At 38.4% G+C, this 27,852-nt stretch overlaps 1 protein-coding gene across 1 annotated transcript in view; it reads right to left on the bottom strand.

Moving 5' to 3' along the window:
- The window catches only part of WDR72 (WD repeat domain 72), a 138,208-nt gene that overhangs the window by 53,724 nt on the left and 56,632 nt on the right, over nt 1-27,852 (bottom strand). Inside the window, exons 15-16 of the mRNA XM_069798213.1 lie at nt 7,698-8,515; nt 2,749-2,840 (exon numbers count right to left, since the gene is read on the bottom strand). Of these exons, the coding sequence (XP_069654314.1) occupies nt 2,749-2,840; nt 7,698-8,515 (910 nt within the window). The remainder of the gene's footprint in view (nt 1-2,748; nt 2,841-7,697; nt 8,516-27,852) is intronic.

Below are 27,852 nucleotides of genomic sequence, written 5' to 3'. Positions count from 1 at the left end.
TTTTATTCTTATCCTAAATCAGATTAGTCTTTTTTTTTATTTTTAAACAAAGGTCTGATATCCCACAGAGTACATTTTCATCATGATTTTCTAAAGATATTGAGAATACTTTCCGATCTGGAGTACTTAAGTATGAGTTTTACTATGTAAATTCTAAAACTACTTGAATATGTGTTTCTTTACCTTTAAAACAGTAGTACAGTCTATGCAAAAATACATTCAATAACATTTTGCACTGTTAACAGTTCTGCCAGATTTACTTTTCTGCTACAGGGCAACAATACTGGTGTGTGGTCAAGATGTCAGATAGCCAGTGTCTCACCAGTTATGCTTGCAGTTAAGGAAGATGGTACATTTATGGATTTGCATGTGAGTTTTATTACTACCCATCCTGATTTTTCAGATTATTTTCAAGTAAGGCACAGTTTGAACTGGCAGCTGTGCTGGTTTAGTCCACAACTTCATTTGGACTTCAACAGAAAAATGTGACATCTCAGTACTTTACTACAACGTTTGTTGCCAGACATAAGTTGGGTAAATTGGTTGTACGGTCCTTTGAATCCACGCAAGAATCTCTGATGGCCAGTACCATTTAATGTCTTGAGGAAACTGAATTGTAAGTAGCAATTGTATTTCAGTAGCACCAAAGTTCACAAGTATCTTGATCACACAATGCATAGTCATTGGCTTAAATGTTGGATTCCTGCAGCAAAGACTAAAGTTTGAAAAAATCATGTAAGTACCTGCATATTGCAAAGCAAATAGGGTGCACTAGTGTAGTCTGAATGGGAGCAGTATGCTATTCAGTAAATGACTGTATAAATGTAACTATGTCAATATCTAATATAAAATGTAAACATATGTACATACACACACACAGGTATGATCAAAAAAAAGAAGAATGAAAAAAGGAAAGAGGAAAAAGTAAGACTAGAGCATTTAATTTCATTTTACAGAAAGACAGGGTAAAAGCAAATATTTTATCCTTTATCTCTGACAGCTGACATGGCATGTACCATAATACAAAATGTGAAGGCTAATACAAAAACATAAAAAGGGATGACAAAATGAGAGAAGCAGAACTGATCATACAAAGGTGACCTCTTCTCACATTTTAACTTGATTTTTATGTAATTTCTTCACATATCAGGATGAATTCTGCATTTTTCTTTTTTTTTTTTTCTGCCATTTTGGAAACTGCTGTGTCAAAACTCAATGTTGTTATTTCAAACCTTCCCCCCAATTTACAACTAATTTCTTTAGTACGAACCTACTGAGTTTACAGTTGAGTTCCCCCTGTTGGGAAATCCTGTGGGATAAAAGCAGCTCTCCAAAATCTTTGATGTGAGGAAAGACTCAAGCAATGCTGATTTCAATTAATAGCTTTTATAGTTCTTACTGACTCAAGAGCTAACCTGATGCTACTCTGGTCTAAACACAAAACAGTCTTTCAGCAAGTGTCCCCATTGATCAAGAATAGTACAGCCAATATGGTACCTATCATCTAGCCTTGTCCTCTGTTGCAGTACTACAATTTCATGTCCATGTATGCAAAAAGGCGTTAGAGACTCCTGTTTTACTTTGGTTTTGTTCCCATCTCTTTGCACACACGTAAATGCATCCAGAAAGTCCAGAAACAGCAGCAGAATCAAGATTTAACATTGCCTATTCTGCCATCCAGTGTGTCCTTGATGCTAAAGACATGGTCACTCCTAAAACGTCTAAGAGATCTGCAAATCTCAGGTAAGATTTTAATTTGCAAACCCAAACAATCGTGTAAACTAGGAGATATGGGATATGAGTAAGATTACCTTAGAAGTTTTAAGTCACTCAGTAAAACCATATTTATGTCCATGAACATTTCAGTAATCTCTACGCCACTTCCATACCTTTCATCTACTTATTTTCTATTGCCACTTGATTTTATGTTCCATGTCTTTCTTCCAACAGGCACTTTTGCTGTCGTCATGAGTTCTACAGTTATGGCACATATAAGAGTCAGATAAGGAAAGGTACACTAAAACTGATTTTCAGATGGGGATGTTAAGGCTTATTTACACAGCAGATGGTCAAGATTTGACTTGAAATAATTTGTGGTATCAGTCTAGACGGGACTTAGACTATAACAGGAACACTGTATTTGTTAGGTAATGTATACTGACAAATATCCATATTCTGTTTACATTTTTATTTAAACATTCTTTGGTTAGTTACTGTAAACATAAACTTAGACTGGCTTGCAAAGCCAAGATTGGTGAACAATTGCCTGTGGGACATTAACATGAAGAGATTACTTTACCCTACCCTAAGCCAAAATTCTAAGGGCATTATTGAACAGTCAAGATGACTCTTGTATTACTAAGGTAACAGTTTGCTTGAAGGGCTGTATATATTAATGGGCGGGCACATAACGGTGATGAGGGAGATGGGGGAGGGGGCAGACAACAGTCTGTTTTTCAGATTGCTAGAAAGTGTCTTTGGAAACTCAGTTGAATGTTGTGCCATCACAGAAAAAATATCCTCAATTCCAGTATTACTTATCAGTCAACATTTTGTTTACATGCTTTTGTGATATTCATAGAACAACAGAATAATCCAGTTTCTGTATTTGCACACAGGACCTCCTCAAAGCTAAAGAATATAATTTTTTTTTTCATTATTGAAATTAAATGATGTATTTTAGCAACAAAAAAGCATGCAACAAACCTCCACTTAAAAGCTAATATTGCCACTCCTCCATATACTTACTACTTGGTAATTCTCCATAAAAACTGGGGAATGAAGGTGTTACTGCTTCTGTATTTCGCCATTTGTCGTGTACAGATTCTGATTTCTGTGGACTAAAAGAATATGAAACTATTAAACAACACCTAAAAATACTTAGAAAAATCTTGTGTCTTAAAGTAGTTTTATTTTTATCAATTACTATCAACCACAAATTAGTTTCTCTGCAAAAGTCACTTGCCTGCAACTTGGTATTGAAACATTCACATGTACACAAACACTGAAAAGTACCATCCAAACACAGGAACTTTACATTTGGCTCAAAACTTATTATAGTGAACTTTTATGTTATATTAAAGAAATTAAGTCATATGTGAAGAATTGAATCAAAATACCATTTTCACAAAGGACTTGTGCTGTTTTTTCTATTACATAGGAAAAAAAAATCAAGGGAAACTAGCAGTTTTTTAGCCGTTTCAGTGTTAAATACTTTAAAATAAATACTTGGGATTTCAGTAGATGGCTACAATTTAGGAGACTTGTGTTTCTTTTAAATACATTGCTATAGTAACCCCGCACAAACTATATTTATGTGTCACTTAAAAATAATATATTTCACCTTTCAAATTCACTACAATCAACAGTAAATCATAATATTTCAAAAACCTTGCAATACTAAACAACTCTGAAAGCTTTCAGTTTGAGAGCTTTAAGTTACAGATACAAATCTCAAAAAGCAGGAGAAAAATTCTTTGAAGATCTTTTCTTACTAGCTTCTTCCTGTTTCTGTCCCACTTTTATAATCTAATACATTTTACTGCAGATTCTTTTATTTTCACAGGCTGTATCAAGTCGCAGAAAACCAAGAGATATACAAACACATTTGTGAACAGCAGCTTATAGACTCAGGTCCAAGTTTTTCTAAAGCCATGCTTTTCATACTTTGTTCTTTTTTGGATCATGAACATTTTTTGGTTAAATGTTCAAATTATGTTAAAAAAAAAAAACTGATTTGTATTTATTTATTTATTTTTAAAACAAAACAGATTAGTACTGGTCTGATAATGTGTGCTTAAAGCATGTCATTCACTGTCACTATTTTCACATTCCACAAATCTCATTTATGCAAGCAAAGAGCTAAGAGATCATAGAAATACTATAACCCGAAACAGAAATACTATAACCTGAAACTTGCTGATCTAAAACACGAGCTGAAAACTTACGATAGCAACTAGCAAAGAGTTTTTCAACCAAATGTTTTTCATTGGGGAATGATAATCTCTCAAAGCCATGGTTTAAGCAGAAACATATATATACATGCTGACAAAGACAGAATTTCTGCTCAATATGAGAACACTAGGCTCATCCAAGAATACCCAATAGTCTATGAATCGATCAAATGCATTTCCCCAGTTCTGGCTCTCCAGATTAAAAGTCTGTATATGTGTCTGTATTTTATTTAACCAAATAGAAATTCCTTTCACTTTCCTGTAACAGCAAAATCATCGGATATGCCAAAGAACAGGGATTTAAACTTTATTATTGCATTCCCCAGATCAAGGCCGTAGGTGACCAACACTAAAATAATTCTCCTTACAGCCCAATGAATATTTCATTGCTACATGCAAAGTGGGCCAGCATTAACAGAAGAAAGCTGGAATCTCAAAATTATTACTAAACCAGTAGTTGGACACTGTGCTGCATTGCAGGGAATAAATATGCAAATCCTTTCTCCAGCATCAAAGTAGGCAGAACTAGGACTATCAGCTGAATACACATTAAGCAAGTGTCCTAGTCACTGGATAATCTGTTCAGCTATTCTTTCTCCTGTTTTTAATTTAAAAGTTTAAAACCTTTGGAGTTTGTACCAATGTGCTAATAGAAAGTAAATTTTCACAGGATGGAGAAACATTCATGGCTCTGTTGACAGATAAGCTACCGAAAGGACATCAGAATGCATTTTCCCTCTCATATTAGTAACTGAATTAGTAAGAGTTATTTGTACTGCAGTAATACTTAGGAGACCAGGAACCTTACAAGATGTGAAAGCTGTCCTACTAACTCCTTCTGCAAATGCTGTGGTGAATTAACATTCAATACATAGTTTTTTCCCTGGAGCATGCTGTAGTTTTAGCTAAACCAACCGCCCAAAGAGGTTTGGCTACATGCTGTACTTTTAGAAGGCAAACTGGACAAAATAGCATTTGCTTGGTTTCCATCAAACTTTCAGTTAGGCAAAAGTACATTATTTTAACAGCTCATCATAACAAAGAAAACTCATTCCAACCCTGAATACAGAATAAATGATGAATATCAAAAAGATTTAATGAATGAACACAGATTACAATAGTTCATTCAGACCCCCATTTTTTGCAAAAGGAAAAGGTGAAATGAAGGCTGAATCCTAAGATCACGGCAAATAGGCAAAGTCCTATTCATGCTATACTTATTACTGAGTGGGGGCAGAGGGGAGGAAGAGGGAAAGGAAACTGCATAGGAAAGGGGTTTTTTGCTAGATGGAGAGAGGAAGATAACTTTGCATACACATAACTGCTTTTGAGGCAATACAGAAAGTATAAATACATTCAGATAGCAATTTCAGATAACAAAACTATGTACATCATGTATGGAATCAGGTTTTTTGTTTTTTTTTAAAGTGTTTGAAGCATGAAATTCTTTCCCATGGCTGTAATCCACTTCTCCCACTAATGCTGACCCAGTAACATCATCTCGTTGGTTCTACCCACACACTTTGATTCTGTGTGAAAATGATGGTTCTTGACAGCAGTGGGACATCATTTGCAGTTTTACAGAGGTTAGGAAACAGTACAAAATCCTTTACGTACCTCAACTGCTCTTATCTTTATTTATTGAGGAAAAAAATAAAAAGCAAATTATGACTGACATGCCTAAAGCTCTGAAAGAGTTCTTGGAAGGTAGGGTAAAAGATAAACTCTGTGCTATTATGGGAGCCATAATGAGAAAAAAATTTCCTGTCGCCAGCAGTAAAGAGGAAAATGTCCAGGTGACTAAAACCTCTGAGGTCTGTGTTGATAAAAATGCAGCAAATACAGTCTAGTTCCGATCAAGTTCCCCAAGAAAGAACACTTTACCCCTCGAAAACAGAGAAAAATTGTGGCTACTTGTCTGTTTATTTGCTGAATGTGCACGAGATGAAGAATAAAAAAGGTATAGCCTCAAAAGTAGGCAAGAGTGTGCCAAGTACAGCCAGGAAAGAGAATTGTGTGTTGTCTCTGTACAGACCCATAGCACTTGTAGCTAGCTGCTGCATAGGAACTCAGGAGGAAAATACAGAGCTCAGGGAGGAAAAAACCACAAAACCAAAAAACAAAACCACCAGAACAAAAAAAAACCCACCCCAAAACACCAAAACTCACAAACAAAACAAACAAACAAAGCTATCCAAGAAACAATCTAATAGATACAACTCAAATGGTCTTACCCAGATGAGGCCACTGGGAGGCAACAGCCCATGTCAGAGCATCACAAACAGCACCAAAATAAAACTTAGCTACAAGACAGCTATAAGTAGGTATACTATTAAACTCTGGAAAAAGAGGCAATCCAAACCAAACCATGTCAAAATCCCAAATAAAACATTTCAGACTCTTTGAACAAAATTCGTAACTTTTTTCAACCAAAATATATGTCAATTTTTTTTTCTTTCTTTTGTACAAAAATTCACCTATTTCTACCAGAGATGCTAGCTTTTACAGCTTTACATTCCCTGGAGAAAACTTTAAATTATATAGTATAGTTTTCACAAAAAAAAAAAAAAGTGCATTTTTACTTGCCAATTTAATACTTAAAATTTTATAGGAAATACATTCCAAAGCCAGGATGTGTATGTCTAGGAAAAATGTTTGATTCTGGTATGATGACTAACTTCAATTAGACAATATCTTTCCAACAGAGTACTGTTAAGACACAATGCAAGCATAAAGTCCTTTCTTTCATGGAAAGGAATTCATGTTCAAGCTGGAATGCTGGAAACAACCTTTCATATAAGAGTTTGTATTGAATATGGACCAGTAGGCAATGTGATTAGCAGTAAAAACAACTGAGAAATGTGTGTTTGTCCTGTGGGATGGTGCATATCTCTTGAGATATGCTGAATGCCTAGAGCTTTGTGGAAGGCACAAAGACATTTGCAGCATCAGGATCAATATTTTTTGTCCCCCTTCTTGCCCCTGGGCCATAGCATCACCAACACTGAAGTTAATTGTCCTTAAAATGCTAAATGCAGACCAACCTAGGTTTGCTGAACAACAAATGTCTGTGGACAATATCCATTGCCTGGTTATTTGACCAAGCCAAATAGAGCATACTAATGTTGAGCATGCTATTTTTCCTTTAATGCTGAAAAAGCATTTAGTCAATAAATTTGAGTAACATAAATGTTATTTGGGATGGTTCTCACAACATAAGGGCTGATGCGGCATTCATTCCCAGTAGCTGCCATTATTACTGGGGCCATTGTACTTCGGATAGTGTAACTAGGACAGACTGTTCTTGTCTCTCATGTTTTATTTATCTGTGAAGCCAAGGGTTTCATGGTAAAGAAGTGTATTCCTTACAGACAGTGGAAGTTAAAACTGCACAAATGTGCTTAATGCATGTCTCACGATGTGCCTGAAGAGACCTCATTATTCTACTTAGTCTAAACTGAGAGGAAAAGAGTGGTATCTGGAAAAACAGGATGTGAAGCTGGATAATTCAAGCTCTTGTTCTGTTGAAAAAATTTCTTGCATCAGTTCTCATCTGCTAAATAGAAAAATATAAAGATACTTCATCCCGATCTCCTTTTGTTCAAAAAACATCCTATAAAAAAGCTCTAGAGAAAGAATGTAAACTCTATGGCAAAATTCATATTTAAGAAAAGTGTTTGTTTCATGTTTTTCACTTTTTAACACTATAAAGGACGAAAAGACTCATAATGAAAAGGTTCTTACCTTTCAATTTCACATGTAACTGCTGAGGGTATGTTAATTATCCTGTTGATTAAAGCTATTCTGCTAAAGAAGAATACTGTTTCCAGTCCCTTTGTTCCATAAACATTATTCTCAGGTCCATCCTTCTTTCCAGTTTGTCCTTCAGTTGCAGCAAGGTACTTGTTTGATAAATCAAGCACTCTTTTTGAAAACAAGTTGATTACTGCATGTTCTTCTAGCACACCACAATCAGTACATTTCCATCCTGGGAACATTAGTGATAGGTGGGTTTCATTTGACACAAGTCCAAAAGAAACTGGACACTGAAGTCTCAGGATATCTAAGTGTCTAACACAATGATTGTCTATTTCTTTATCTACACCCCATGGTAAGAGACATGACAAAAGCAGTTTAGCTGTATCAGTGGTGACGTTCACATCAATGTTCCCTGGTGGCTGCATTCTGATCTTTCTTGAACTCTTCATTTTTTTCTGTCTTTTCATGCCACCACTTTCTTCCAAAGGCCTAGCTGCGTTACTGTCCCCACAGTCCTGGTTCAAACAAGCAATATCTACTTGCCCATCCACTGGAGATACGGAGCCAGCAGTTTTATTTCTTTTTAATGTCAGGGCCCTTTTCTCAATAGTACTTTTGGCTCTTTCTAGAGTGTCATAGTTGTGGAATGAATTCGATGACTTTAATCCATTGAGTTGAGAAGACAGCAGAAGTTCCTCAAGTTTTTCAAGATCAAATAAGAGAATATGAAAATTTGCATTGTTCCATTTCGTCTTAACTGGTAAAATAGTAAAGGGCTGTTGGATGCAGCTGGTATCAGTTAACTGAAAGAAAAATATTAAGTTCCAAACACAAATCCATAGTATTTTGTAATTTTCAAGATATCAGCATAGAATTGCATATGGAATAGACCAAATCTATTAACTCCATTAAGTTCAACTTAATTATGTTTATTTACTTCTCACTAAGGAAAAAGGATTTTCTTCTAAATAGCTTAAGATACACAGAGACATATGCATGTAAATACTATAATACAGGCTCCCTAACATCTTCAATTATACAGCCATGCTATAGATTGCATACATGTTTGCCAAAATTCTAGGCTGGTATTTCTTCTGCTAGATCCCATTTCAAGCTGAAAGGCTTTTAGGAAAGTTTTAAAGAAAGAATACAGCTTCTCTCCTCCCCAATAAAGCTAGGGAAACACAAATCCTACGATGTTGCAAAATTCTTGCAAACCTTGAGAAACTGTATGCCTTGTAGCAATTTGAAATACGTCTGAGATAAAGACTATGTCTTTTGCCATTTCAAAACATGCAAAACTATCTTAAAGTTACTTAATTCTGAGTTAAGTCGCACATACTTTATCAGTAACAATAAAGAAATTATGTAATTAGATCTCCAGTTCCAAAATTAGTTACCTTAGGTGAAAATAATTGAGAGAAAAAGGCTACAGAGCTACTACAATGTTCACGAACACCTGACTTCACCTTGTACCACCCTATTTCCAACCTGGATCTTTCTAAAATTCTCCATATTTTTTCATTAGCTTTAAAGGGCATTCACAGCAACAGATTTGCAGAGCATCATTTCACTTCCACACAATTGTGCCGGTATAAATACACATCTGATTACTGCTGTTAATAAATATCCAAAGAAAATAGTTTTCAAATCCTCCTAAAATCTGGCAGAAATGAAGATCTGAGAACAGCTACAATTACTCACAACTTTAGACTGACATATTAAACCATGATAACAGTAACCTAATGATGATGAACTGTAAGTGTCAGCTGAACAACATGAGGAAATGTTAAAAATCATCTTCAGAAAATTTTAAGTCAGTTTTATTCTTGTAGTTTCATTACTTAAATGATAAATCATCATTAAGATCAAAAGTTTACACCTTTTAGAATTAGAATTAATTTTTATTTTTCCAGTGTCCTTGGCATAGGCTAGATACTATGCTATGACAAACTCCTGAGGAGGGAATGTCTTTGGACATGTTAAAAATCAGCTCATACAGATATCACAGAACTCGCCCACACAAATGCCCATCAAAAACAATCTGTCCTGGACTTTAGAGTCTTAGAATGTAGTCTAAGTATACAGAAAGAATACAATATTTGAGAAGATAAACTAGGATACGAAAGTCTTCTCTATTAGGACATAAACTCTATAGATTAGATACTCTCTAAGTAGAACCTGTGGAAAGAAGGAAAGAGCAAGAATAAACACAGGGATAAAGAGAAATATTCATATAAAGCCATGTGACTGGAGGATACACGCAGGCAGAAATAGGATCCTAATGATGAACAAGTCAAGAGGGGGAAATTTCAAAACTGTCCTGTAGCCCTTGGGATATTTCTATACATGGAAAACATTCCATACTTGCTTTTCCCCCATTCCCAGTTTCCCATGAATACTTCAGGAGAGGTGCTCTGCCTTGGCCTTCTGTGTCAGCTAATTTCTGAGAGTCTTTAAGGAGAGGAAACACAGCAAGTTACCTCAGATGCCATATTCCAATCTAGATGCACTTACAAGGGTCGATTTCCTGCTTACACATCTGCAAATTCAGAAGAAACACATTTCACATTCCTCCTTCTCATTTACCCCATACAACTTTCTGTGCCTGTGTATTCCCAGCATGACAGAGTTTTTATGACAGAGCTTCTGCAGGCCTTGGAAAGCAGAAGAAACATACTAGTGGGGGCACAGTAGAGTATTAACTCCTTTTTCTGCTTCCTTACTCCTTTTTTGTATAATAAAAGGACTGAACCTATGTACCAGCAATGAAGAGTCTGCAATAATAATGCTACCAGTGACAGTTAATGACAAATATTCAAATTTTAAAAGGATGATCTTAATGTTTCAATAAACCCTACTTTCATTCTTAATTTTAGTTTTTAGCTGCATTTTAAAACTTACAGTCTGGAACAATAATTACTTTTAAGCCAAAATATGAAATATTTTGTAAACACTGACTCTCAGCATTATGAATTTTTCAAAAGATTTTTTTTTCATAGAATCATAGAAATTACAGAAATGTTTACTAGAAGGAATGTCTGTAGGTCATCTCATCAAACCCCCTGCTCTACCGACTTTCATGTCACTGATATTTTTATGAAACTGCTAGTATTTCAGAATTCATTTTCTGAGGAAAAAAACCCATGACAAATATCCAATTGTAATTTGGAACAAAAATCCTATTACTTCTGCATGCAGCTAAAAAACACATCAGAAACTGAACTAAATGACAGAGTTGAATCTTTAAGAATAATCCAATAAATTTCCATTATAAAGACAAAGCTCTAAATTTTTGCCCGAGAGAGAGACTCCAGATGATTTTGTAGAAAAGCAGCTACTTTCTTTCACAGGAATCATCATGCTGCACTACTGAGTGGCATTCCATGAAGGTACTGGGAAGATCATCCAACAGTAAAGTTATGAGATTGTGGCACACCACCTTATATCAGAATCCTGCTGTATCTATTAAAGAGGTATCTTTTACCTTCAGGGGAACAGCAGGTGTGAGGGTGTATGAATTCCTCATTGATGCTTTTTCCCTTTTCTTTAAGCACTTACACTTGTATGTTTTTATTGTCACACACAAGCTTATGCTCTCAGCACTGTGTTCACTCTAGCTATTTCACCTTTACAAGCAAGCACGTATGAGCAGAATGATAGCATCAAGAATCAACTTTTCAGCCCAGTGATACATTTGCAAACAAACTTGCCAGCTTCCATATCACAAGTAATATATACTTTTCCAGATCATTGTTAATTTTAATTTTCTTGTTGTAATTAGATACATTCCCCTAATGCAAAGAACTGCTTATGTTGAAAATAGCTGAATCTTGAAAGAAACCATCAAGTGCTAGTAAACAAGGCAACAGCTGGCTTTAACTTGAATGCAATGTTGATTAACTCATCGTTCTCAAGACCACTCCTTACCTACCTGCTTTTACATTACAAACTATGATTTTATAGGATTAGCTATTTTTAAACTGTTAATATTGTAGTTATGAATAACAGAGGGAAAAATTTGACTCTCTGTAAGTTATTTGACTATTTAGTTTTTGGTCATAAAACGATTTGGCTTTCTGTTATTTAGAGAAAGATGCTCCCACAAGATCAGGATGCTCTCTAAATACATAATCTTATTTAAAGATCTCCATAGGGAGTCATAAGTAAGAAATTATAACTGCTTGTTCAGGTTTTCTTTTTATCCCTTTCCTTTTTTAAAAATAATACATTGTAGTTAAGCAGTAGGATTATTTTAATCTTTAATTATGCTGTTTCCTAATACATAGGGAGAACCCCATGGAATGCAAACACTAGAATTCACCAGCTAGCTTTGACATTAACAGAAGCTATTATTATTTGGCCTATCATTTTCATTTTCTCTGTTCTAAATGTTTATATTTGGTTGATTAACATCTTAATGTTAAACCTTTAGGAAAATCACCATCCAAACAAAGGAAAATAATGTGACAGTGTCAATCTGTTGAGGCATTTGGTGATGCTACTGTGTGTGAAGTCACAATAAATGTTTATTGGCAATATGAAAGCTTATTGACATTGATCCTAAAAGCATCTACCAAGTTATCTTAGCTGTCTGCCGTAGGCATTTCATTCCAATGAAGGAAGGTGGACATCTAAAGCTTTAGACATAAAACACTATTTAGGAAATATGGACAAGCTATTCTCTGTAACAGAAGATGACAGAAAATGGAAGGAAACCCATAAAACTAACTATGAACTAGAGAGCTGGGAATAGCATTTGATGATGGATATTGAAAAGCAGATTAACAGATATTTACATTCTGTACTGTGCCTTTCCTGAAGTTCTGGAAGTATTTCACAAAATTAAATCCTACTACATTCAGATAAATATTGCCATTATCTTGAATTTTTTTTCCAAATGTACACATTGAGAGTTTAGTAACTCACTGTCAAAAAAATACGCTAATAACAATAGCAATAAAAAAGCATGACTTGTCTCTGAACCCCACAGTACAACTTTGAGGCCTCCCTGCTGCCAACACACAGGCTTCACTAGTGAAAAGATCCCTTTTTTTTCTTTTCTGACAATTTTTATTCAGACTCAGTTATCTTAGGATCATCTTTCAAACCCAAACAGCTTAAGCGGATATACCCAAACATCAAGCCATTCAAGCCTTACTATTCTCCCCGTGAATTTCAAATAATCATGTCAAAACCCAATTAATTTAGTAATACAGAAGCTTCCTTCAATTCTGCAAGTGAAATGACCACTACACTATGATGTACTGAACACAACCTACATTTTTTGATAATCATCGTTCTGAAAGACAGTAGAGGTATCTCTTCTAGATTACCATTGCTAGTTTTAAATTTTATTTTAGATATGGCCAACTGTCTGATTACCTATTTACAGGTCTCCCCTTACCACCAGTGTTCCATCTACTTTTATTATTTAGCAGAAAAATTGGGAAGAATTTCTTAAGTATTTATTTTAAAAATCTTCTGGAAGCTATTACAGAGAGAGCAAACTGTACGACTTTTCACAGCTTCAGTAATTTTAGCCAGATTTTGAAATCTGATCTTTGTCATCTTTGTTGTTGTCCAACTGTATGAATCTAAAATAACTATAAGTGTTAAGCTCCCCTGCTGTAGTTCAGTTCTGAAAATTAGCAGAATGTGCTACCTCTTTTTTGTGCATCACTAGCAGTAAGTCTAACACCTCCTTTGGAGTAACTCCTTGTATGTTAGTCAAGTGTCCTGGTTTCAGCTGGGATGTAGTTAACTGTCTTCCTAGTAGCTGGTACAGTGCTATGTTTTGAGTTCAGTATGTGAAGAATGTTGATAACACTGATGTTTTCAGTTGTTGCTCAGTAGTGTTTAGACTAGAGTCAAGGATTTTTCAGCTTCTCATGCCCAGCCAGGGCACCTGACCCAAACTGGCCAACAGTGTATTCCATACCATGGGACGTCCCATCTAGTTTAGGAACTGGGAAGTGGGGGGGCAGGGATTCGCCGCTCGGGGACTGGCTGGGTGTCGGTCGGCGGGTGGTGAGCAATTGCCCTGCGCATCATTTGTACATTTCAATCCTTTTATTACTACTGTTGTCATTTTATTAGTGTTATCATTATCATTATTAGTTTCTTCTTTTCTGTTCTATTAAATCGTTCTTATCTCAACCCAGGAGTTTTACTTCTTTTCCTGATTTTCTCCCCCATCCCACTGGATGGGGGGGGGAGTGAGTGAGCGGCTGCGTGGTGCTTAGTTGCTGGCTGGGGTTAAACCACAACATCAAGAAAGAAAACTTTAATAATAAGAAAAGTCATGTTTTTATAAAGTGTAAAAATTGTCATGCTCAGGGCTGAAACCATGTGTTTATTGTCATGATACAGCTTACCACTTATTTTTGTTGGAAACTGAGAAGTAGGAAGCACTATTTTATTTTGTGTATTCGTGCATCACATCAAAATTAATCTAATAGCACCATCAGCCATTTCAGTTAAAATACTGGCTAGTCCTTAATAAAAACTGATTAATAAGTATCTCCCAAAGCTTCTGTAATTAACTATTAGATCTCAATTTCCAAGATTTCTAAATCCCAAACTAAAATAGCCTACTCTTAATTTTTTTCTTTTTTTTTTTTTTTGTTAGAATTAACAAATCACTGAAGCTGAATACTTTAGTAATGCAGCTAGACGTCCTTTGTTCAAAATAAAGCCATTTGTGTGCTGATAAGATTCCCACTTAACAACTAGAACTTGGAACACTTTTACTGCTTGGAGAAATCTGCATTGGTTGATAAGGCTCCCTATGAGGCCTTCACCTGTAAACTTTAAAGAAGCAAAAAGTCTGGCCACAGACCAAAATTGTATCCTGACACTCATGAACCTCTTGTGCATCATCTCTGACCGACCCACAGCAGAAAAAGCTTACTACATCCAAGAAAGAGTGGGATTCAGGAAGGTTTTGAAATGGCAAGCTATATTCCGTGCATGGCAACTATCACCTCTGTAACAGCTCCCTAGTTTGCCATTGAAGATGTTTGAGCCGGAACAAGACAAGAGCTAGAATAGAATAGACTATTTTATTTGGAAGGGACTTACAATGATCATCTAGTCCTACTGCCTGACCAATTCAGGGCTGACCAAGCTAAAGCATGTTATTAAGGGCATTGTCCAAATGCCTCAAACACCGGCAGGCTTGGGGCATCGACAATCTCACTAGGAAGCCTGTTCCAGTGTTTGACCACCCTCTTGGTAAAGAAATGCTTCCTTATGTCCAGTGTAAACCTCCCCCGGCACAGCCTTGAACCATTCCCATGCATCCTGTCACTGGATACCAGGGAAAAGAGCTCAGCACCTCCCTCTCCCTTTCCCCTCCTCAGGAAGCTGTAGAGAGCAGTGAGGTTGCCCCCAGCCTCCTTTTGTCCAAACTAGACAAGCCCAAAGTCCTTAGCCACTCCTTAAAGGACACTTCTTCCAGCCCTTTTCACCAGCTTTATTGCCCTCGTCTGGATGCATTCAAGTACCTTCACATCCTTCTTAAAGGATAGGACAACAAACTTAAAGCTGGGGCAACAAACGTCAAAGACTCACTTTAATTGATTTCTTCTGGCATGGAATCCATTCCTGCTCCACAACGTAGAAGCCTGCTCTTCTACCTCTTTTCTTCTCCCTTTACACATCTTTACCAAACCACCTTAGCATCCAAGGAGAAATTTTTCCATGTCTATGGGAAGGGGGAGGCAGGAGGCTATCCTTACTGTGGCCCCCAAATACATCAATACATGCTATTTTCTTTAACAGGTTTAAGACAGACATACTACATAAAAGTTTCATGGGAAGTACAATTCAAATGTTATTTTACCTAGCTGCCTAAAGGCCTTTTTCCACTGGGATCCAACTTGTTCTAAGAACACTATTCCACTTAAAATTCACATTTCCATTAGCTGGCAGGGATTCCCATACTGGTTTTAGCTCCTCATACATATGTACTTTCTCCACACACTGGTTTTCTTTACCAGATGCATTTCTATTGTGGATTTTGTGCTAAAACCAGATTTGACAAGAATAGTCTTGACATTTGTTTTACATAAAAGGAAATAAAGTGGCAAAATCACATGGTAGATTCTTAGAAGGCAAGCCAGACTCAAAATATACTTAAACATCACTTCGATACCACTGAAAAGAAAATGCTCAGTTCTCACAGTGTGGGTAGCATCAACTTCTACGTAAAACAAGTCCTGAAGCATTAAACGTCACTTTTTCTTACAGACTTTTGTGGTGGGTTGACCCTGGTTGGATGCCAGGTGCCCACCAAAGCCGCTCTATCACTCCCCCTCCTCAGCTGGATGGGGGGGAGAAAATATAACAAAAGGCTCGTGGGTCAAGATAAGGACAGTTTAATAAAGTGATAGCAAAGGTTGCGCGCGCGAAAGCAAAGAAAAAAAACAAATGATGTTATTCTCTACTTCCCATCAGCAGGCGATGTCTGGCCACTTCTCGGGAAGCAGGGCTTCAGTACGCGTAGTGGTTGCTCCGGAAGACAAAATGCCCCCCCCCTCTTCCGTCTCCCTTTACTTAGCTTTTATATCTGAGCTGACGTCATATGGTATGGAATATCTGTTTGGTTAGTTTAGGTCAGCTGTCCTGGTTATGTCCCCTCCCAAGATCTTGCCCTGCCCCAGCCTGCCATTGAGGGGGGGGCAAAAATGTTGGAGAGACAGCCTTGATGCTGTGCCAGCATTGCTCAGCTGTAGCCAAAACACTGGTGTGCTATCAACACCTTTCTAGCTACTGATGCAGAGCACAGTGCTATGAGGGCTGCCATGGGGAGTATTAACTCCATCTCAGCCAGACCCAATACAATCTCCACCCCTTATTCCATACCATTTGCGTCCTGCTCAGGTTCCACATAACTTAATACAGATATCTTCTAACCATACTATTGTATTTAATTCTCATTACTGAAATCCTTTCTCACCAACACTTACAACTGAGACTACATACTTAAACCACTTTTATACCCAACGTACGGATTTATACATTCTTATTAATTACTATCCCCTGTCCTTTAAGAGATAGATATTCCATGGGCTTCTGATCCTCGGTACCCCCGGCTCCAAAACCCTAATGGTCGACCTCGGGTTTCTCCTGGTGTTTTCTGCCACAGGCTCCAGGTGAGACCATGATCCCCAGCTGCAGTGTAGAGTATATTTTGCACATCTGGTCCTGTCCGGACAGGCCCAAGAGCTACTGCACGAGCTATTTCTTGTCTGATATGCTCAAAGGCTTGTTGTTGTTCAGGGCCCCATTCAAAATAGTTCTTTTTCCGTGTTACTCGATAGAGAGGGCTCACAAGCTGACTGTAACCTGGAATATGCATTCTCCAGAACCCCACAAGGCCTAGGAAAGCTTGTGTTTCTTTCTTGTTAGCTGGTGGAGACATAGATGCTATCTTGTTAACCACCTCCATAGGGACATGACGGCGTCCATCCTGCCATTTTATTCCCAAGAACTGAATCTCTTGTGCAGGTCCCTTGACCTTGCTTTTCTTTATGGCGAAACCAGCTTTCAGAAGAATCTGAATTATTCTTTTCCCCTTCTCAAACACTTCTTCTGCCTCATTGCCCCACACGATGATGTCATCTATGTATTGTAAATGTTCAGGGGCTTCGCCTTGTTCCAGTGCTGTTTGGATTAATCCGTGACAAATGGTAGGACTGTGCTTCCACCCCTGGGGCAGTCGATTCCAGGTGTATTGGACGCCTCTCCATGTGAAAGCAAACTGTGGCCTGCACTCTGCTGCCAAAGGAATGGAGAAAAATGCATTGGCAATATCAATTGTAGCATACCACGTGGCTGCCTTTGATGCCAGTTCATATTGGAGCTCTAACATGTCTGGTACAGCAGCACTCAGTGGCGGTGTCACTTCATTCAGGCCGCGATAATCTACTGTTAACCTCCACCCTCCATCAGACTTTTGCACTGGCCATATAGGACTATTAAAAGGTGAATGAGTCTTGCTGATGACTCCTTGGCTCTCTAGGTGATAAATCAGCTCATGGATGGGAGCCAGGGAGTCTCGGTTTGTCCGATATTGCCGACGGTGCACCGTCCTGGTAGCGATTGGCACCTGTTGTTCTTCAACTTGCAACAATCCCACAATGAAGGGATCTTCCGAGAGGCCAGGCAGAGTAGATAGCTGTTTGATCTTCTCTGCATTTACAGTGGCTACACCAAAAGCCCATCGGTACCCCTTTGGGTCCTTGAAGTACCCTCTCTTGAGGTAGTCAATGCCAAGGATACAAGGGGCCTCTGGGCCGGTCACAATGGGGTGCTTTTCCCACTTGTCCCCTGTCAAGCTCACTTCAGCCTCCAGTATAGTCAATTCTTGGCATCCCCCTGTCACTCCAGAGATCCAGATGGGTTCCGTGCCCCTGTATCCTGATGGCATCAGTGTACACTGTGCACCAGTGTCTACCAAAGCCTTATACTTCTGTGGGTCTGATGTGCCAGGCCATCGAATCCACACAGTCCAGTATATCCGGTCATCCCTTTCCTCCTCCTGGCCGAAGGCAGGGACCCTCTATTGCTGTTCCTCATCAGAATATTCACTGTCCGATCCTTGCGGTACCAGACCAGAAGTCCCCTCACCAGAATCAAGGGAGGTAGTTTCAGTTCTTCTATGCCTGGAGGATCGCTGAGTGCTTTCTTGGGCCTCTACAGCAACTACGCTGACAGCCTTCTTCTTGGGTGACCCCTTCTTAACAGCTGTCTTCCCTCTCAGTTCACGCACACGGGCTTCCAGCTTAAAGGTGGGTTCACCATCCCACTTCCTCATGTCCTCCCCTTGGTCACGCAGGAAGAACCAGAGTGTACCACGTGGCATACGCCTTAGGCTCCCTTTCCCTCTGACTGGGGCAGGAGAGGACTGATTTCTTGGAGCATCCCTAACAGCCAAGGCACTGTCCTGTAGGGATGAGGAAACACAGAGATTTTCCTCAAAGTTTTGGAGCCAAGACGACACTTTCTCCACAGTTGGTGTTTCCATATCTGGACAATACATTGCTGCCAAGCTGTTAGAATACGATGCTGGGGCACCTTGAATCACCTTTCGCCACATGGCCCGTGTGCACAGGACATCCTCTGGATCTTTGGAGACTTCCTCATCATCTAGATCACTGTAGATGACTTCCACCACTGCTAACTCTCTCAGGTACTGGATGCCTTCATCTGCGGTAGTCCACTTTTCTGAGGAATTCACAAGATCTTCCTTGAATGGATATCTTGCCCTCACACTTGAGAGAAGCCGGCTCCAGAGACTGCAAACTGCTGCCTCTTTTCCAATTCCTCTTTCAATTCCCCGGTTTCTAGCGAGGGATCCCAGCTGTTGGGCTTCCTTGCCTTCCAGTTGCTGACTATCAGCCCCATTATCCCAGCATCGGAGCAGCCAGGCAGCAATCCGCTCACCTGGCTGGCGGCTGTAATCTTTCCGCAAGTCCCGAAGTTCTGAGGACGTCAGGGACCGGGTAGTTTCCGCTTCCTGTTTAAGTTCCCTCACTCCTTCCTCCAATTTCCTTACCGAAGGACCAGCTTCTAGATCAAGCCTTTCCTCTTCTTCTTCTTCTTCTCTCACTAATCGATGGTATGGACCCGTTGATCTCCTTGTCCACTGCTTCCTTTTCACTACTGGGGCAATTACTGTAGTTGTTGTTGTTTGGGTCCCTATCTCGAGCATGGTGTCCTCAGATGCAGTCTGGGTCCCTGCCTCAACCATGGTCCTCTGACAGTGTTGAACTATGGCTCGGTAGGCATAGGCCAGGCCCCAGTACAGTGCGAGAAGCTGCTGGTTTTCATTGGGATAGGCAAGGCACCCTTCTATCAGGTGGCGCGTCAGTTTGCCAGGGTTACTTGCCTGTTCAGATGTAAAATCCCAGATTATGGGAGGTGATAACCGTCCTAGGAATCTGCCCAAATCCTTCCATATACCCTGCCACCCAGGCACTGGTCGCTTGAGGGCACATTTAAGTATTGCCTCACCTAAAACTTGCCTTCTCTTATACCAGGACGAGACCAGATTCCACAATACCCATAATATGCCACCAGTATTAATTATTAGTATTAAACAGCTTACATAAGGGTGAACAAGGACCTCGGGAGCCTGCATAATAAAACCATTCACATCAATGCCTGGTAGGGAGAGGGAGATGTGTTCCCTCATCTCCTCCACAAGATAGCTCCCACAACACAGGAAAGCCATCAGTGCCAGGACAAAGCACATAGACATTATTTGTATTAGCACGTTCCCGCGTTCCTTCATTCTCCCCACAAGATAGCTACCACAGCAAAACAAAGCCATCAGTGCCAGGACAAAGCACGCAGCCATTATTTGCATTAACATGTTCCCAAACTCAGCAAGCTAGAGATAAGCAAGCAGCTAACAAGCTCCGTGACCTGCACAGGAGCTTGCCACTTAATAGCTAGCTATAGAACACTTAATGCAAAACTGCCGTTGTCTTGCCCCACGTTGGGCGCCAAAAAGGACTGTGGTGGGTTGACCCTGGTTGGATGCCAGGTGCCCACCAAAGCCGCTCTATCACTCCCCCTCCTCAGCTGGATGGGGGGGAGAAAATATAACAAAAGGCTCGTGGGTCAAGATAAGGACAGTTTAATAAAGTGATAGCAAAGGTTGCGCGCGCGAAAGCAAAGAAAAAAAACAAATGATGTTATTCTCTACTTCCCATCAGCAGGCGATGTCTAGCCACTTCTCGGGAAGCAGGGCTTCAGTACGCGTAGTGGTTGCTCCGGAAGACAAAATGCCCCCCCCCTCTTCCGTCTCCCTTTACTTAGCTTTTATATCTGAGCTGACGTCATATGGTATGGAATATCTGTTTGGTTAGTTTAGGTCAGCTGTCCTGGTTATGTCCCCTCCCAAGATCTTGCCCTGCCCCAGCCTGCCATTGAGGGGGGGGCAAAAATGTTGGAGAGACAGCCTTGATGCTGTGCCAGCATTGCTCAGCTGTAGCCAAAACACTGGTGTGCTATCAACACCTTTCTAGCTACTGATGCAGAGCACAGTGCTATGAGGGCTGCCATGGGGAGTATTAACTCCATCTCAGCCAGACCCAATACAACTTTTGGCCTTCATTATCCATTGTTCTCTCACTTTATCCCAAACGTAACAGGATAAAGGTGACAGAATATTGGCCCCAAAATTCCCAGTGCCTGCAGAATGAATCATGCTCTATAAGTGTGAGCTATTCTGCTGATTCTAATCAATTTTTTTTAATTATGTAATATTCAAGGGGTTTAATTGTATTTCATTGAGCCTTCTCTTGTGAGAGAGTATATTTTGATCCATTAACATTAAATAAGTCAGAAAAAAAGATCAGTCCCCTCCTTTATCCACTACTTGCCACCTGCAAAGTCTCAAGAAAATATTAGACAGAAATTGAACAACTTTTTTTAGGTGAAATTTTGGTTAGATTGGGGGGTGGGGGAAGGGATGAGCTTAACTGAAGTATTGTCAAAGCAGACTGGAAAATTCTTTTATTAACAGAAGATGCACTGCTTCTGATTTCTTTGTGGTGGGGGATTGTCTGTCTTATTTGTCTGAGTTTTTTTGGCAGATTTAAACTTTTCTGACAGTCATCAGACTATTGGCTTTTAATAGAGGCCCAATAAAACAGTGCACTTAAGTACATGATAAAAGTCTATCAAATAAGCAAGACTTCCTCTTTTAAGGAGTAATTAGTTCATTATTAAATATACTTACTATAAAGAAATCTGCTAATCTAATCAGTAAAGTACCACCATCCTATTGTCTGCTCATGTGAATTCAATGAAGACATCCTGTGAACAAAGTACACGCACTTCACCCTTTCAAACAAGTAATTTTAAGCAAAACCCAATATGAAGTCATTAAACCCACTGCATCTTATACTCTTTAAGAAGTTTCTCAATATGATAGTTTCTGACATATCGCAATGAAGTTTGAGAATACAATATCAATATGCTTATTTCAATGAAATTAACACTTATTTTTGTCACCTGTCTTTGCTGTAATCTGAATTTTAAATACTCTACAAAGATAACAGAATCTTTAAAGACCATTTAAATGTTTGAATCACTGTTCATTACCTCTGTGGCAATCAATAACATTGACAATAAATAGGATTATTTGTTTTTTAAAAACCAAATTTGAAGAACCTCAGTTACAGAAATCAAAGAGGAGGGTGGGGAAGTAGAATTTGCCAACCAAAAGGTATTGAGGGCTAAGAATTTTCTGTGTATTGATCATGCCAGTCACTGAGATGTCAAGAGGATTTCAGAGCTCATAACTTTTCTCAGAATCACATCTCATCATTGGTCTAGCCCTAGCCTCACAAAAAATAAGCACGTCACACAGCTGCTTGTAAAAGTTATTTAGCTACTCCTGCCCTGTGTCTTACATTTATACTTCTTGGACCTGGAAGAACTCTTTTTAACTCAAACATGACTACCACACCTAGGGGTCTTAAACATTAACTTATATTGGCAAAGACAGCTCTAGTCTATTCTCCATGATGCTTTATCCTTGATGGTAGGAAGCAATAAATGTCGTTGGTTTTATTTTGGTTTTGCATTTGGTGGTTTTGGGGGGTGTTTTTGTTTGTTTTGGTTTTGTTTTGGTTTTGTTTTGGTTTTTTTTTTAATACAGAATAGCTTACTAAATGTCTGTCCTGGTTTCAGCTGGGACAGAGTTAATTGTCCTCCTAGTAGCTGGTACAGTGCTATGTTTTTGAGTTCAGTATGAGAAGAATGTTGATAACACACTGATGCTTCCAGTTGTTGCTAACTAATGTTTAATCTAAAAAGGATTTTTCAGCTTCTCGTGCCCAGCCAGCGAGAAAGCTGGAGGGACACAAGAAATTGGGATGGGACACAGCTGACCCAAAGTGGCCAACAGGGTATTCCATACCATGGGACGTCCCATCTAGTATAGGAACTGGGGGGAGTGGAGGTGGGGGGATCACCACTCAGGAACTAACTGGGCATCGATTGGCGGGTGGTGAGCAATTGCATTGTGCATCACTTGTATATTCTAATCTTTTTATTATTACTATTGTCATTTTATTAGTGTTGTCATTATTAGTTTCTTCTTTTCTGTTCTATTAAACCATTCTTATATCAACCCATGAGTTTTACTTCTTTTCCTGATTTTCTCCCCCATCCCACTGGGGGGGGGGGCAGGGAGTGAGTGAGCAGCTGCGTGGTGCTTAGTTGCTGGCTGGGGTTAAACCACAACATCTTTACTTGCACAGACATTTCTTCTCTCTAACCTTTTTAAAGAAAACAGTAGTATTACAAATAACATACGTAAGAAAAAGAATTAAGTTTTGGGGACATGTTTGCAGGTGCGATCTCATGTGTAGTTTTACAAAATAGGAAACTTCTTATTGTCTTATGGAATTGTCTCAGAAAACAAATACATAAAAAATGCACAAAATGGCTGGCACAGTGTAAATTAGAGCATTAAATTCATTTCTAAATCCTCTGAGCCCTCGGTTGCTAGAGATGGTAGTCGATAGTAGTAAAAAAAATTGCCTCCTTGAAATGTGCTTGGTGGACAGCAGCTTGATGATTGGCAGCACAAATAGAAGACAAACGAGAAAGCCTTCAATCTGCAGCTGATGCACAGGAAGAACATGGGGAGCTGAGTTTACAATAGAGAAAACATTACCAAGCTAATGGCACAGGCAATCATTTGACCACCATGCATCTCTGATAGCAGCAGGGCATCCATTTTCAGTTAAGTGTTAGAGTACCTTTTTGCTTTCTCTGACCACTGCAGGGGTAAAACAACCTAGTGTGTGAAACCCACTGACTGGTAATAAATTACTATATTGGATACTTTTTGTTTTCTTTCAGCAATGACTTTACTGTGTATTCCTGCTATCATTACCAATTAAAGTGGAGATCACGTTAGCAAGCTATATCTAACTGTATATCAGTCCCTATGCTCCAATTGCTTTGGCAAGTATCACAGGGTCAAGAGGCTCCTTTGACCTTTATCAGTTAAGTCTCTCTGACCACTCACTGTTTGAAGCAATCTCAGCTGAACAGATGGACACTTTTGCAGACACTATAAAGCTTAGAATATAAAGATAAATGAAATTGTGTTTGGGGCTTCAAACTGGTTTATGAGCATAAAATATAGTTACCAAGTTCCACAAAAATCTCAGATTTCAAATAGCACATCTTAAACCTATACCATGAACACAACAACTCTTTATCTACTAGGAAATTGTATTTTTTTTGTTGTAGCTTCTACAGATAAAACTAAAAAGTTGATATAACTTAGATGTCTAGTTAGTACAAAGTAACTTCTGAACTTAGCCTAACTTAATTACTCTAATCATTAAAAGACAAGCAGGAAGAAAATTTAATATAGCCTTTTACCATGACAGTCAGTTAGAGCAGCATACAGCACATGATCAAACAGATCATTCAGTGGAAGGATACTAAAACAGTTGGATACTACAGAGCATTCAGAGAAGGCTTGGACCTTCATTTCAAATTTCCCTATCTTACATTTCTTAAAAGCCCTTACTCATTAAATTACTGCACTAAAATTTTAGTCATAACACATAAGTGAAAGTTTCAAATTCCCTAGGCGATGCTTGAAGAACTGGTAATAACTGGATGCAAATGTGGTCTTGTGATCATATTTATGTATTCGTAACCAAAAAATAATCTATTGTTCAACAATAACATTGAAGGGCCTTTTGTTTGAGCTAAATCACATCAGCAAACCTGCCTTGTTAAGTTCATAACCTTAAGTAACAAATGTTATACAGTCTTAACTAGATTTAGTGTTGAAAAATTCTTAAATTGGATAAAATCATGGGATATTATTTTCTTTTTTTTTTTTTTTTTTAAGCCTGGCTTGTGTTTCAGAAGAATAAATTCCCAAGAGGTAAAATTTAGATCTGCATCTTTCTGTGGGATGTTATCTATGTTTCATAGGAATACTTCCCCAAAACATTTTTTAGTCCTTCATTCTAATATCATCCCAATTCAACCAACAATTCAAAAGAGTCTCACTAACAATGAACCCACTGTCATTTGCAAATACACAGCTGTCTTATTTTCTTGCTCAGCTGAAAGGATGAACAATCCAGGATGTGTGCAAAGATGCATTTAGTTCAAAATAGTTACAAACAGCAGGTATACAATTGAAATAGCTCTTAAACATACACCATTCACCCTTCTCTAAAAGAAACTGCATAGGAAGAAAGGATGCAAATTATCACCTACACCTTCATCTCCACATAAAGACTATATGCACCTTCTAATCCAATATAGCTCCTATCAGCAATCCACACATGCACTCCTATGTCTAACCCTGCCTGCCTCCTGGAGCTTCAAATTTAGGGAGCAAGTGAACAGTTTCTGTCACTGAAAGTATCCATAGCTTTCCAAAGTGGGCAAACAGGCCATGCCTACCCTTTCCAAAGCAATGCCAGCCTTGTGCATAGGGTGAGGATATACAGAGTAAAGGTGTTACTATATCAAGGCCATTCATATTCCTTATCTTCAGACACTTAGTCATAGGACAGAGGATCCTCTTAAGGGGGGGCATTCAGAACTTTTTTTTTTATCCATTTACCCTCTTTTAAACCTCAGTACTCACATATAAAGAACTAAGCGTAAAAAGCCTGGAGTCAGTAGTGGTGCCCCAGTTTGCTTTCACATGCAATCTATGCTTGACCTGAGGCTTCATCATTTGGACAAGGCAGTCCCAAACAAAGGTGTCAATTTGTGATGAAGTTTCACATATGAACTAGTTTAATGAAACAGCTTTGAACTTGCCTTACATTACTTTTATTATATTATTAAGACAACTCTGGTCATATTAGCGAGGCTGCTCAGATCCTCCTAAGAATCCATCTCCTACAAAGAAAAAGCTGCAATACTTTTTGAGCTTACATCACCAATGTTTGTCTATCAATTAACTGCAACATAAGCAGAGTCAACCTCTTTCCTTCCAACACTATAATTTTTCTCTTCTTTTTTTTTTTAATCCCAGTGGAGAATGTTACTATCTTCACAGCACTTTGAACAGTAATTGTGGCATCACTCCTGATGAGGCTGTGGCACAAAGTAATTAAGTCAAGAAATCTTCAAGCTCAAGCTGTGTGATGAATAGACTAAGCAACTGGATAAACCCCCCTTTTTATCATGTATGGAAGGCCATCATCAGGCAGATTGCTGGCCAGGTGGATCTACCGGGCACAACAAATTTTTAGTTGTTCAGGGAGAATTGCTAACACTTTTGCTCACTTTAGGGACCTGGTATGAATACTAAATGTTTCTCATATTTTGTTTTCATGTCCACATTGTCTTTGTCTCTTTCCATCACAAATACTGAACTTAAATTTTTCATTGGATTTAATGCAAGTGTACATATAAAAGTGATCCTGGAGACAAATCATAACATGGTATCAAAAGATAACTGGCAAGTAAAGCTAATATACAGAATATTCTTCACATTAGCTTTCAACAGCAGGAAACAAGTCCACATTTTGTTTTTCAGGAAAATATTTGAAGAAATATATATGATATATAGACAACTTTATACAGACAACTTTTGCTTTGCTCTAGAATTCATATCGCTACCTTCTCTGGGCACACTCTATCAGAAAGGCAATTCTAAACACAATACCTTTGACAAAGTCTCTTCTAACATTTTTATTATAGAGAGAATATAAAAATGAACTGGACATCCACTCGTCTCAAAATAAGATCAGTCTTTGACAGTCTCTGCACCATGAAAAGCTTAGATGGAAGGGAAAGATAAGGTGTTTTTAAATGAAGTCTATTAATTTATACACTCAATATTCAAATACTCTATCTTCATATATTAACTTATCTTGAATGTAGATGTAAATTCCCTAACCATGTCTTTAGAAATATATAGGGCTCAGCGATGGGTGGTAGCCAAAACATTTTCAGCCTTACTCAGCATTTAGGAAGAAAAGCCATAAGATGGAACATCTCCCATGTTTCCTAGATCACCAACTGGACACACAATGCTACAGTAATCCACAAAACACAGACTATTGACTCACAGATCTAGAAATTATTATACTGAACAATTTACTGGATGAATGAACATCCAAATATCTGTGAAAATAATGCTGAACGCAGAGATACTGCCAACATGACCTTAGAAGGAGGGTAAAAGCATGAGAATATTGCTTTGTCCTAAGGAGGACTGATATATATAAAAATTGAGTTACCAACCCATGGCTGGCTGTTGACTCCAACTGAAAGAACATATTTGCCCTGGGCTGCTCTGATAGTGCATTTCCCATATTGGATTATAAGAGTCTTACCCATAAAATTTATCTACATAAAAAGTACTAGACCAAATGCTAAGCAAGTGACTTTCTACTAAAAAAAAAGAACAAAAAATAAATTGTGGGATTAAATTCTTAAATATCAAAATCCTGTCTATCTTAGAAAATGCCAGTCTTGAAAACTCAGAAATAGGCGAGCTGGACATTCTTCAGATCCTCTGTCATTCTAGGATGTATCAGGACAGCAGCTAAGTGTCTGTAACCATAGATTTCATACTGTTTTTTTCCTTGAGAGCTGTTCAATCTTACTGAAGGCAGTAGAATTGCATAGGCTTCCAAGGGGACAGTATTTGCGAACAAACATTCTTAGACATGAGAGGTTGGCCGATTCCTCCTTCCCCACAAGTACTGCAAGAACAAAATCTGACCACCAGAACAAATTAAGGTTTGAGCATTAAAATGTAGAAAAACAAGGCAAGAGAATGCAAATGTAACCACTGCTGTTTCTTTTAAATTGAATCACAGTCTAGCTTAGTATTTTATTTATGCTATTTAACTGAGACAAGAGATTCAATTAGTTATCAGAAGGAAGCTAGCAGATAGCAAGTCTTTCATTTGCAGAGTAAGGTTTGGTGTTGCAAGTCCTAGTTCTATAATTGCATTTAAGGTGCCAATGTATTTCTGAAAAAGTCACTGTTTTGTTTTTTTTTTTAATAGGTGCGTGAGGCAGAAACCTAGGAAAGTCTCACTGATCTGAATTCCTGTTAATACTTTTCTTCACTAAAATAATACTAATTAAACTACAAGAAGCCAGG

Source organism: Haliaeetus albicilla, chromosome 12 (assembly GCF_947461875.1).
Source record: "Haliaeetus albicilla chromosome 12, bHalAlb1.1, whole genome shotgun sequence".
In the NCBI taxonomy this organism is placed as follows: domain Eukaryota; kingdom Metazoa; phylum Chordata; class Aves; order Accipitriformes; family Accipitridae; genus Haliaeetus; species Haliaeetus albicilla.
The sequence above is the reverse complement of the archived record's forward strand: the minus strand, read 5'-3'. Positions and strand labels throughout refer to the sequence as shown.